The sequence below is a fragment of the Schistocerca serialis genome, chromosome 4 (genome assembly GCF_023864345.2).
Source record: "Schistocerca serialis cubense isolate TAMUIC-IGC-003099 chromosome 4, iqSchSeri2.2, whole genome shotgun sequence".
NCBI lineage: Eukaryota > Metazoa > Arthropoda > Insecta > Orthoptera > Acrididae > Schistocerca > Schistocerca serialis.
In genome coordinates, this window is record NC_064641.1 from 279,554,343 (window position 1) to 279,567,438 (window position 13,096).

General features: G+C 40.1%; 1 protein-coding gene across 1 annotated transcript in view; it reads right to left on the bottom strand.

Moving 5' to 3' along the window:
• Window positions 1-8,455: 8,455 nt before the first annotated feature.
• The window catches only part of LOC126474396 (alpha-2 adrenergic receptor-like), a 283,881-nt gene continuing 279,240 nt past the window's right edge, over window positions 8,456-13,096 (bottom strand). The window contains exon 2 of the mRNA XM_050101865.1: window positions 8,456-8,516. Within this exon, the coding sequence (XP_049957822.1) occupies window positions 8,475-8,516 (42 nt within the window). The 3' untranslated portion in view covers window positions 8,456-8,474. The remainder of the gene's footprint in view (window positions 8,517-13,096) is intronic.

A 13,096-nucleotide genomic window follows, 5' to 3' on the forward strand; every position in this document is an offset into this window, starting at 1 on the left:
CAGGTGATCTGGATGGCCAGCCAGTGTTGATACAAGACTGACCTTCAAAATGGTTCAAATGGCTCTGAGGACTATGGGAGTTAACATCTGAGGTCATCACTCCCATAGAACGTAGAACTAGTTAAACCTAACTAACCTAAGGACGTCATACACATCCATGCCAGAGGTAGGATTTGAACCTGCGACCGTAGCGGTCGCGCGGTTCCAGACTGAAGCGCCTAGAACCTCTTGGCTACAACGGCTGGCAACACTGACCTCTGCTAACAAATCTGAGAGGTGTGAAGATTGTTCAAATGTGCTCCAAGGTTTGGCTGGCTGTATGGGCAGAGGCTCCATCCTGTTGGAAGTAACTGTAGGTCTTTTACTTTTTCTTTAATGCTGCCAAAAATGGTTTCAAAATATTGGCCATGTAACGAATCGAAGTCAGCGATTGATGAAAAAAGATGGGACAAATGATGTGACGTGCAGATAATGCACACGAAACCTTCTGTTTCCTGGAAGATATGCGGATTCTCCGCTGCCCAGAATGTGCAATTCTGTGAGTTCACATAACTATTCAGGTGAAAGCAGGTTTCATCAGACATACAGAACAGATTCATGTCCAAGCCACTCCTTGGTACCTGAGTGAACAGTCCCTCACACTATTTGAGGTGCTTTTCATGAACAACAGACACTCGGTGGGGATGCATGTGCATGTCTGCATGATCAACGTGACAGTCTGGTCGCTAGGAACAGGTGTTTGGCGGATTTGTAGGATTATGAAGCATTTTGTGGTGAATGCAGCCACATTTTCTGCTGTGCGGGTACGTTTCGAAATGTTTTTTGACTTGTTCAAAACAGATACTTTCTGAAGCCGTTTTCGGACTAAGCGTTGCGTGGCACTCTTTACTGACAGACAACGTTAAACCTCTCAATAAACAACTGATCACACCGTTTCCACTAGTTTGTTGTCACGTAACTCTTCACAACGAATACCGGCTGCTCCACTGTTAGTACCATCGTCCCCTTTGCACTGTTCCACTCACACTGACACAGCCTGCACGATGCTCTGAACTGGTGTGGATCATGTGGCTGACGTACACGTCGTGCGAGCGGCGCCGTGTGTGGTTATATGCATGTGTTTGCGTCGAATCATATCCACTCGTCCGAGCCAGTTTTAACTGCCGCACGTTGAATTAACACTAAGCTCAAGAGGATGACAGTTTCGGTGTGAGGAGGGGCAGGCATTTTGATCGTCCACCAAATCTCTTTCGAGTTCATTAGCCATTTAACAGGGAATGTCTAAAAACGGTAAAATATTTAAACATTACATAATATTCATTCACTCCAAATGATTAGGTAGTTGTAAGGACGCGTGCAGACCTAGACGGTAAGACAGTCAGACAGTACCTGGTTTGGGCACTATCTTTTCTTCTGTTGTTCCACAATTAACTTATGAACTGAAATATAAACTTAAGAAATTATAGTCAGTCATAATAAGAGGCAAAAATACCCCATACATTTTTCATGGCAATGAGAACTAGCATTATTTGAAATGGTGCAAACTAGTAAAGTCTCTGCAATCCAACTATTTGTAGCTACACGCAGAAGTTACTCAGTCCAGTACAATGAAGCGTGTATTGAAACTAAGTATCAGTTCTTGCATTTCACATAAGAAAGATGTTAACAAAAGACAGCTCTGAAACTTCCTGACAGATTAAAACTGTGTGCCGGACCGAGACTCGAACTCGGGACCTTTGCCTTTCGCGGGCATGTGCTCTACCGGCTGAGCTACCCAAGCACGACTCACGCCCCCTCCTCACAGCTTTAATTCTGCCAGTACCTCGTCTCCTACCTTCCAAACTTCACACAAGGTCTCCTGCGAACCTTGCAGAGCACATGCCCGCGAAAGGCAAAGGTCCCGAGTTCGAGTCTCGGTCCGGCACACAGTTTCAATCTGCCAGGAAGTTTCATATCAGCGTACACTCCGCTTTAGAGTGAAAATTTCGTTCTAGAAACATCCCCCAGACTGTGGCTAAGCCATGTCTCCACAATATCCTTTCTTCCAGCAGTGCTAGTTCTGCAAGGTTCGCAGGAGAGCTTCTGTGAAGTTGGGAAGGTAGGAGACGAGGTACTGGCAGCATTAAAGCTGTGAGGACGGGCCGTGAGTCGTGCTTGGGAAGCTCAGTCGATTAGAGCACATGCCCGCGTAAGGAAAAGGTCCCGAGTTCGAGTCTCGGTCCGGCACACAGTTTTAATCTTCCAGTAAGTTTCATATCAGCGCACACTCCGCTGTAGAGTGAAAATTTCATTCTAAAAGACAGCTCTGTTACAAAAGAAAGAAACTTGTAAAGTAAAACTGTGGTAAACTAACTCTTCTATAAGTTAATAACATCTCTAAACATCGTTAAAAATAGCTGTTCTGTCAGTGGATTATCGCAGCGTGGTGCCATTTTGTAAAGCGAGTGTCTGATATTTAAAATGTAGTTCAGCAGCACTAACACTCTCTAAACTTCCACAATGACTTCTACAAAATAATAGTGCTTTCAACTTAAAACTCACTGATACCTAATTCCCTCTCTGTTATTATACGAGGGTTGTCCAGAAAGTAAGTTCCGATCGACCGCTAAATGGAAATCACAGTGAAAATCAGAAACATTTTATTTGCAAGAGTTAGCTACACGTTCCAGATACGTCTCTACATAGTCGCCGCTCAGACTTAGACATTTGTTGGAGCGTTATACCAAATTTCCAACACCATCGTAAAAGGAGGCAGCCACCTGTGCTTTCCGATAATTCTCTACGGTGGGGTATAGCGCGTACCCTGCACCCAAGTGCTGTTTTCGTATCCAGCTTTACATGTAAACAGCGATGATACTCAGGAATAGCCACTTAGGGCTGTGTTGCGGGTGATCGAACACTTCCCATCGAAAAGGCTGCAGGAGCGTCTTCACTGCTCCTGCAGAGTGCGGCTGATAATTACCATGAAGAAGGAAGTGCGTGGCAGCTATGTTAGGTGGGCTGCGTTCATTAAGGCGAAGCCTCTCAGCGGGCCCTCCTCCTTGATGTGAGACATCGTTGTTCTAGGCCCCCTTACTCACTCACAGTGCGCTCACAACTGAAATGAGCGTCTTGATGCGATCGACGTTCATACCAGAGACAGTATCCAACACATCTGTGCAAAGCTTCATCAGGTTTTCACCGTGGTCTCCATTTTACGACCGATCGGAACTTACTTTCTGGACAACCCTCGTATGTCGATTGCACAGTACCTTCTTACGCTGGACATACATTTCTCACTCCCTTTCTTTCTACAGCTTTCACACTTCCCAGCGGAATAATTAATGTTTGTAGGTAGCTTCTCGTATTTGTACATCTATCGGCAGGTAAACTGAAAATGATCTACCTGGTAGTTTAGTTTGTGACAACAGGAGAATATAAAGTCAGGACGCAAAGATAAATCGATATTATTCTAAAGTTTTTAAAAAGCGTTAAGAGGGAGATCACAGAAGTGTAAAGCAATACTGAGTCCGTTTATCAAATGACACTCAACTAGTGGGTATCTAGTCCTACTCATACCGTTCAGTTCGTGCTGTTCAAGGCGTCTTTTATTTCTACATAGTGGTAAAAATCATCGCGAACTTCCTCTTTATATCTCTTCTGTGATCAGATTATTTTTCTCTAATGAGGACTGATGAAATTCAGATCACCAACGTCATATCAGGTCCGTCCGCTATTCATCTGTCGAAACCATTGTATCATTCTAGCCGTTAGCCATTACACACCACTGCAGAATAACATGTAGGCGCCAAAAAGAACACAAAGTATTGTAGTGTTTCTGGCTTTGAAGCCGTCATATTCGGCTACTCTGAAGCTCTTATTAGAGCAGCTGAGGAGGCAGCTGTGGCAAGATGATGTAATGTGGTGTGAGGTACCGATGACAGATGGCTTGTTAGGTACGGGTATCGTTAGAAAGACCCCCTAAATTGTGGTCCTTCTCCGCGATTGGTTGCTGCGTTCGGAAGTGAGCGCCAAAATGATAATAATAAATTATTAATATTAGCAAAATAAAACAACGAACTTACTTTAATTTCATATTAAAAAATCTCCCAAGAGCGTGCATCACTCCATTATTTCACACGTGTTAATAACCAACAGAATAATAAACAACTGCAAAACGGAAAGGCAGACGAAGCACTTCGCTGATCTTCAGATCGCGCCTAACTTGGATGGCGGGCGGAGTGTTTCGGCTGTATCATCAGAGCTCATTCGGCAGTCTCGGAGGACGGACATGTTGTCCGCTGCGGTATCAGTTACGACTTAATTTTCAATGTCTAGTTTGTAAATGTAAGAGCTGGTTGGGAAGCTTCAGAAGAGAGCCATGTTGTCTGCGGCGGTATCAGTTAAGACTTAACTTGTAATATCTAGTTGAGAAGAGTGTGACTGTAATTACAGAAATACGCAATTAATTATTTTGTTGAAGATTGGAAAGTATTTATGACTCAAAGTGGAATGTATTTGTGCAGTTTCTCGTGTTCTGCCAATAAAAAGCGAGTGGCATACCGTATATACAAACTGAGTGGAAATTTAATCAATCTAAAACAACAGTTCCTCGCTAAGAGTTTCTTACAGCTTCTAGATTACGCATTCACGACCTACGTGCTGTTTTCTGCGCAGGGGACAACAGCTGTAGAAGACTGCTGGTTGGTGAACTTTTATTGGAACTTATGCATTCCACTCTGAGCGGTGGAAGCCAGTAGGCACCTCGCATGTACTGCAATATTAGTACAGATGAGATCAGTGACGGAGAGGAAGTTTGATAAAGAAAAACACTTTTGAGGAAAGGGATTTTTCATACACACATATATATTACTTCTCCCTCACTCTCTCTTTTTCGACTTGCCAAAGTATCTGCGTCGCGATACACGTAGTGTCATCCTCCACCAGTGAAATCTTAATGAATATGTGCTGGTTTCATCATGTTGTATACAGTCAAGACAATTCATTTAATTTTCTCTCTTTTATAAGAAAAATAGTTTACAATGTATTCATGTACATCCACACAGTATTATTATAATATATTCTTACAAATGAAATGAACGATAATATTTTCATCTCTAAATGCCATTTAAATAACGTATCTCTACCAAATACAAGTAGATCCACCCAGCAGACTTTTACTGTATCTGTAGTAGTACTCTAAACACCAGACAGCTGGTTCTTGTCATCAGTGTAGCACAGAGTTTTAGTGAATAAAACAGACCACAGATAGCTCTTGTATACATTGACAACTACTACAGTTCTAATTCACGCATTTAATATACCGTTTCATCACAGCGTTTATGGAATATTCCGTCGATATTTGGAGGAAAATAGGCATAATAAAACGGAAAACACGGTTTTAACATTCCCCAATAATATCTTATTATCGCATACTTTCTTGTGAACTGGCTTTTGCTTTTTAGGCCATCATCAGAAAAAAATTAAGTCTGAACAGGAAATTCACACAACATCAGCAGGTGCTTTGATGTGTACCAAACCAGTCTTTGAAGCATTGCCGTAGAGTATATGTAGTCAACTTCCAAAAAACTACACAATAGATCTTTGTCTAAATTTCATCGCCAAATGAAGAGTTCGAAAAAGACAAAAAAGGTATCATACAGAACAGCATGAGATCAAGTTTTGCAAAGAAAGAAAGACATTATTGCTTGGAAGCTATAAGGACAAATAAGGTAATCTTAATTACTAATATGAGAGAGAACTGAAATATTTCACTTAGGGCCGCTGTGTTAGCTATGTAAAGGAAATCTGATGAAGTTCATCTCTTCAGGCCCAAGCTACTTTACGAATTAGTTACAGTGGCGTGATGTTAAATATCAAAATACTTCCCAACAATTAAAAACAATGCTCAAATCTTTTGTGGAATGATTTGTCTAAAAGTAGGAAATAAAGTAGATTAGAGAAACATCTGACGTAACTTTCAATGGTGTTGGAAATCATATATAGCAAATTAGGTCCCGACTGAGTATTTAAATATTTAACATGGAATTTTAGAGAGTACTAGAGAAAATTTTTTGGACAATGTAGATCGTAGAGTTGTCTGTTTTCATGAGAATTTCGATTTGCCTGCAGGTAATTTTGTTATGTGAAGTGAAGCGGTAAAATATTTTACCGGTTTAGGTATTATTGGAAATTCAGTCGTTATCTCATTTGCTGTACTGACTTCTGGAGTCATTTAAAGGCGCGTGAAATGTTTCTCTAACCTATATCGTTGTCTGTCTTCAGATAAATTATTTCACAGAACATTTAATCGTTTTTTTCTGATTTTTTTTATTCTTATAAGTGTACGACCCTTAAATGTTACATATCTACATATCTTTTGAAATATCTTTGCAAAGTTAGAGGGCCTCCGGTGATTTTGTGTGGGCTTTCTGTTCAGTTCTGAGCTCTCTGATGGTACTCTAGAAAGTTGAAAACCGTATCACAACGCAATATATAATTAACCTTATTGTGGAACATTATTACTATTCATTTCACCTTTAAAAGAACAACAGTTATATACATAGACAGGACAACCATTTTAGATGTTCATTCTCTTTTTCCCAAGTTATGTCTCCCGTCCATTTCAGCAAGGCTGAAGATAACAAACTATGACAGAAGCGAAATGACTGTTGCTCGAGACTATCGCTTTGAATGTTTAAGTAGAAGGGTGGACTTCTTGAAAATTAATTTACGACATGCATCAAGGCATGGTACAGTCTATTTTTGTTACTTCGTACTAGTGATCTATTTCTTGGTATAAGTGCTAGACTTCCTCAGGTGGTGTTAAAGTTTTAATTGTCATGCCGCAATTATATGTATAATTAATTGTTTTTTGTTTCATATCTGCAGTCCTCGTGTATATACAGATTCTCGAAACGTAGCACGCCGCAAGAGCAAACGTAACGAAGAGCCACAGAGCATTGATAAAGAGGAGATGAGTTACGCCATTTGGTTGTCACTGCAATAGCGGCGTGCTACGACAATTTGGCGTAGTAATTTCAGTGTGTGGGAGTATGATGGAGAGACTAGTCGTATTTCAAAGTTATCTGTTAATTTATTTTGGTTTGTTAGGTGGCTTTGATTCCAGTGTAAAGTTACTCCATACCTTATCACCAACCTTGTTAATACAAGTGTAAAATATCAGTGTATCCCAAAGTAGGAAACATTATTTGTAAACATCTTCCTTTCACGGTACCTTAGCGCGATGTTAGTTTATTGCAACATACACATACATGCAATGTCAAATTCTTGATAGATTTAATTGATTACTTTGACCATTAGGCCAAAATAAATATCTGTCGATTTTAGTCGAGGTACGCAGAAGGAAAAAAGTTGTGAGGTGAAAGTAAAAAGATGCAGGGAAGTCGATGGAAGTACCTTAGCCGATGAATGGTTTATGTAACGGGAAAGGATGGTTTATTTTGTAGCAATGTTTAAAATGTGAAATGTTGAGAAGAGTGCTGAAGAAATATCGCAACGAGAAGGAGTTAAAGCGAAACTGGTTTACAGAATTTGTCCATGTAATGAAGAGTGTGGCCACTGGCGGTAATGGCGTCGTAGTAGTACAGAGACACGAACACAGCACATGCTCAACTGTTAAAAACTGTGGATGCCTCGCATATCTCTGACAGCAGCCAGAACAATAAAAAAAACTTATCATGACTTCTATAATCTCAGTCATCATTAAATCATAATGAACGAGTATATTACTTGCACATTAAAACAGTCTTACGTAGCAGGAAACTGGATAATAAACGTTAAACTACACTTGTAGTGAAAACGCTTTGAAAATTAACTCAAACAACGGTAGCCCGTCCAACTTCAATAGTGTACACAGACGTTGTAACTGCTCATGCAGTCCAGTACCATACAAGTTCTGTATATGTATATGTAGTTGAAGCATAAATACTTGATATTTGTGAGAAACATTTTTGAGCACAGATTGTAGATTTTCTAGAGGACACGTAATAAAACTAATGTTTCATGATTTTAACTTCGACGCAATGAATAAACCGGTTATAGAGTATCTGACAAAAAACGCATTAATACAGATACTGATTCATTGATAACATTACACTCGTGTGAACTGCACATAGAGTATGTTATTATCACTACAATTCTACATTAGTGATTTGTTGTCAGTGTCCATCGTGTAAATGTGTATTTTTATACTTGTGTGTTAACGTGAAAAGTATGAGGTACAGCAAACGCAGGAAGTTATTAATAAATTTACATGGTTATTGATTAGTCTTATGGGAGTCCAATAGTTACTCTATTGGATGACAGCAGTTGTTGAACAAGGCAGGCATTAAAAGATTAGACAAATCTAAGTGCTGAAACAGCAGACCTGTTAAGCTGACAATAAAAATTAGTAATACAATGGGTTAATACCGAAATCCTAAAGAGCTTTATACTTATTTGATAAGATGGTAGTCTAGTCATACGTACGTATATCAAACAGTTAACACCGTTTCAGCAGGACAGCAGACATTTACCTGCAAACAAACAAGCAATGAATTACTAAATTGTTTAGGCGTCGTAATTAAAACCTTACGCTACTTTTCGTAAGAAGGAGTATACAGATATTTTTTTACATAGATCGTTCTGACAATTACAATGTAACAACCTGCACATACATATAACCTAACATAGTACGCAGTAAGAGAGAGCAAATGTGTTTGGAATATATGAATTTGTTTCAGATACTTTATAAATATTAGTTTACCGCTCCAATCACCCCCTCATTATCTGCATCCTCAAATTATCTACCTCCTTTTCTACCTACAGCCTCTATCATTCCGATCCATCCTCGCCCCCCCCCCCTCCCCTCCACAACAGATCTTTAACTTATTGTATTCACATAACAATGATTGCATAGATACAATACGAAATCTATAGACAGTATTTGGTATTACTCCATCTTACAGCCTGTCTCTTATGTTGCTAGTTTAAAGAATAATCTGCTGATTTAACCACTGAGTTTATAGATATTGATAATAACTGAAGAAGTATTGATATACATTCGAGAAAATACTTGATATTGTACATTTATCTTTCTTATAAAATTTTACCATTTGCTTAAGCCACATACAAGTTTTGATTTACTTATAAACGAAGCACATGTTCAAGAAGTTTTACAATGCATGTTACAGATAATGGAACACATATATCTTCAGTACTTCACCAGGTTTTGTAACACTGACTCCACATAAGTATTATTTATATTTGTCAGATTGTATCGATCTGAGTCCAGTACCCTTATGAATTTTTGCGCCCCCCCCCCCCTTTCCTTGGGCATCCACTTCCTCAGTCTACCACCTCCCTCTCAATTCCCACCTTCATTCCCACCCTCACATACCTGTTTTGGTTAGCAGTCTCATGCAACAGCTGTGACATAAGGTTCATAAATTAGAGTCTGCAACTTATGTAGACGTCTTAGAGATGTTCTCACTAATGACAGATCTGGACTTTACGTCCAAATGCGCTTTTCTGACAAGAACGTCTACTTCATACCACGCTGATGTCTTTTGACACACAAATAATGTAAAGAATCACGACGTTTCTACACTGGTTGTTACGGTCGCCCAGCTTCTTGCTTTTATGATTTATACGAGGGCTGCCCCGGAAGTAATGAACCGCATTTTTTATCTCAGCCGAAAACCATGCTACGAATACAAAACATTACGTATGTATTATCTGAAATCTCTGAGTGAACGCACGAAGTTTCCGTCACTTGCAACAGATAGCTTAGCTCCAGGACATTTCCAAATGGCGTCTGTAGGTGATGTACGTTAGAAGCAACGTGCCATCATCGAAGTTCTTACTGCGGAGAATGAAACTGTGGGGAGTATTCACAAACTCTTGTGCAAAGTCTATGGAGCATCTGCAGTCGACAGAAGTACCGTTAGTCGCTGTGCGCGGAGGGTGAGTTCATCAGAGGCGCTTCGGCGGAGGTCCACGATTTATAGAGTTGGGGGAGACAATCTATGGCTGTCACACCTGATCTAGCCCCCTCAGATATCCATTTGTCTGGCCATTAAAGGATGCCATTCGTGGAAGGCTTTTTGAGAATGATAAGGGGGTGGTTCACACAGTGAACCGCTGGCTCCGCCACCAGGACAAGGATTGGAACCAACAGGGCATACACGCCCTTGATTGGAGGAAGGCCATAGAATGGGATGGCCATAACGTAGAAAAATAGGTTGTGTATATAAAATATCATTCTTTCGTGTGTGAATTCTCATTACGTTCGGAAAAGAATTGTTGAAGAAGAAAAAAATGTGGTGCATTACTTTCTACAGGGTTATTACAAATGATTGAAGCGATTTCACAGCTCTACAATAACTTTATTATTTGAGATATTTTCACAATGCTTTGCACACACATACAAAAACTCAAAAAGTTTTTTAGGCGCTCACAAATGTTCGATATGTGCCCCTTTAGTGATTCGACAGACATCAAGCCGATAATCAAGTTCCTCCCACACTCGGCGCAGCATGTCCCCATCAATGAGTTCGAAAGCATCGTTGATGCGAGCTCGCAGTTCTGGCAAGTTTCTTGGTAGAAGAGGTTTAAACACTGAACCTTTCACATAACCCCACAGAAAGAAATCGCATGGGGTTAAGTCGGGAGAGCGTGGAGGCCATGACATGAATTGCTGATCATGATCTCCACCACGACCGATCCATCGGTTTTCCAATCTCCTGTTTCAGAAATGCTTGTGCTTTAGCCTTTTCCGTAAGATTTTCCAAACCGTCGGCTGTGGTACGTTTAGCTCCCTGCTTGCTTTATTCGTCGACTTCCGAGGGCTACGCGTGAAACTTGCCCGCACGTGTTCAACCGTTTCTTCGCTCACTGCAGGCCGACCCGTTGATTTCCCCTTACAGAGGCATCCAGAAGCTTTAAAATGCGCATACCATCGCCGAATGGAGTTAGCAGTTGGTGGATCTTTGTTGAACTTCGTCCTGAAGTGTCGTTACACTGTTATGACTGACTGATGTGAGTGCATTTCAAGCACGACATACGCTTTCTCGGCTCCTGTCGCCATTTTATCTCACTGCGCTCTCGAGCACTTTGGCGGCAGAAACCTGAAGTGCGGCTTCAGCCGAATAAAACTTTATGAGTTTTTCTACGATTCTGTAGTGTGTCGTGACCATATGTCAATGAATGGAGCTACAGTGAATTTATGAAATCGCTTCAATCATTTGTGATAGCCCTGAATTGTTTATTTCAGTTTTTGTATTTGAAAATGGCCTACGCCTAAAATGTGCATTCTACAATAATAAAATAAGAAATATTACAATGAAATGGTGGTAGCATCACTTAAAAATTTCAGATCTGTTTCTAGTCCAGCATATGGAGCATGCTGAAGCCGGTTCCGCTACTATAGCATTTATTTGGAACAAAATAACAGACTGTTTTCGGTGCCCAAGATCGTTATCCAGTGGCTGTATGTCAGATTTGTATATCAGACGTTCTTATACAATATAGAATGACGGGTCGTTGAGTTGTCGTTTTATTTCAAACTTTGAAATCTCCTAACAGGGAAGATATTACATACAAAAGAGTAACTGAAAAAATATGCAACTAAATGAATGGGTATTCCTATGACGACATCGTCAGTACTAAGAAACATCGAGAGGTCTCGGAATAAAGGTTTCTGCAACATTCTCAGATAGTAATTTACTTTTATTACTAATTTTTATTTGCTGTAACTTGAGCAAAGCGATGAATGGAGTAGCCTTCAGATGAGATATTAATATTTTGCAAAAGTGTTAAGATTACCTCACCTAACCTTTTTTTATAAACAAACGAAGATTTTTAGCATTCCATCACTCTCTGGTCAACTACTGTTGTAGTAGGCGTCGACCACATCGAGAAAAAGGTAAATATTTCATTAATATCCATCGAAGTTCGATTGCCCTAAAGCAAAAAAATTATTCAAAGGGCCCTGTGACGAGGATCTTGAGAATAACCAAATACTACTCACAGTGTTTGCATTTGTACCATACCGCTCGGCAAGGTCCAAAACACCTGTAGCTATTGTAATGTAACGATTTCTTAAATATTCTAATACCAACTTTTGCTAATGTATGCCTGTGTTCGATGAAAGTAGCCATAGTGGAAATTAAGGCATGTCATAACGGTAGCTGATGTGATGTCAAACATTGACGCATGTGGTAGGACAATCCAGAATATGCATAAAATTACTCCAATTCAGGCACATACCACACCCGAAACGACATATTCTCCAACAACGGTAATTATGTGTATTTTCCACTGTTGACTAATTTCGATTATTATGCCTTATTCAAGCAAAAGTTGACATGAATAAGGGCGAAGTACGAGAATATCCAGCCACTAGCATACGGTGGACCACCATAAAAATTAAGGGAAGTAATCAAACAGTAAACTGGTATAAACAGTTTGAAAGCTGTAGCAGATCCAAGAAAATCTCTAATTGCGAGTTAACTGCTAAAAAAAAAAAAAAAAAAAAAAAAAAAAAAAAAAAAAAAAAAAAAAAAAGTTTATGTAGTTCTAAGTCGAGGGGACTGATGACCTCAGATGTTAAGTCCCATAGAGGGGTAGGTTGTTGTTTCTCTTAGTTTCATTATGTGGGACACCAACTGGTGACAGCCACTTGTAAGTGAGGCAAATCTGATGGCACAACTGTGGTCATTGACATCACATGTGATACCTCTTATGTAACAGTATCATGGTGCCGTTTTGATGAAGATAACTCTTGTCCACACGTCCTACGATTGTCCATGAACTGCCTGTGTGTTGTTGAGGTACATCCACGTCCAGCAAGATAAAACATGTCTTCACAATAGAGCATGTGTGGGACCAGCTCGTACGTCAACTCTGTGGCACTGGCAGTATCCAGGGTGGTCAAGGCCCAGTTACTATATTTATGGGCCATTTTGATTCAGGAGACGAACCGCAACAGTCAAAGCACCAAAGCATAGCGTGTGTTCCAGCAATGGACTCAGTTGAGATTCATCCCAGCATTTAGCACAGGGACAAATTATGGTAGTGGCAGGCATGTAGTCTTTAAATTGTTTTAATGTTTCGA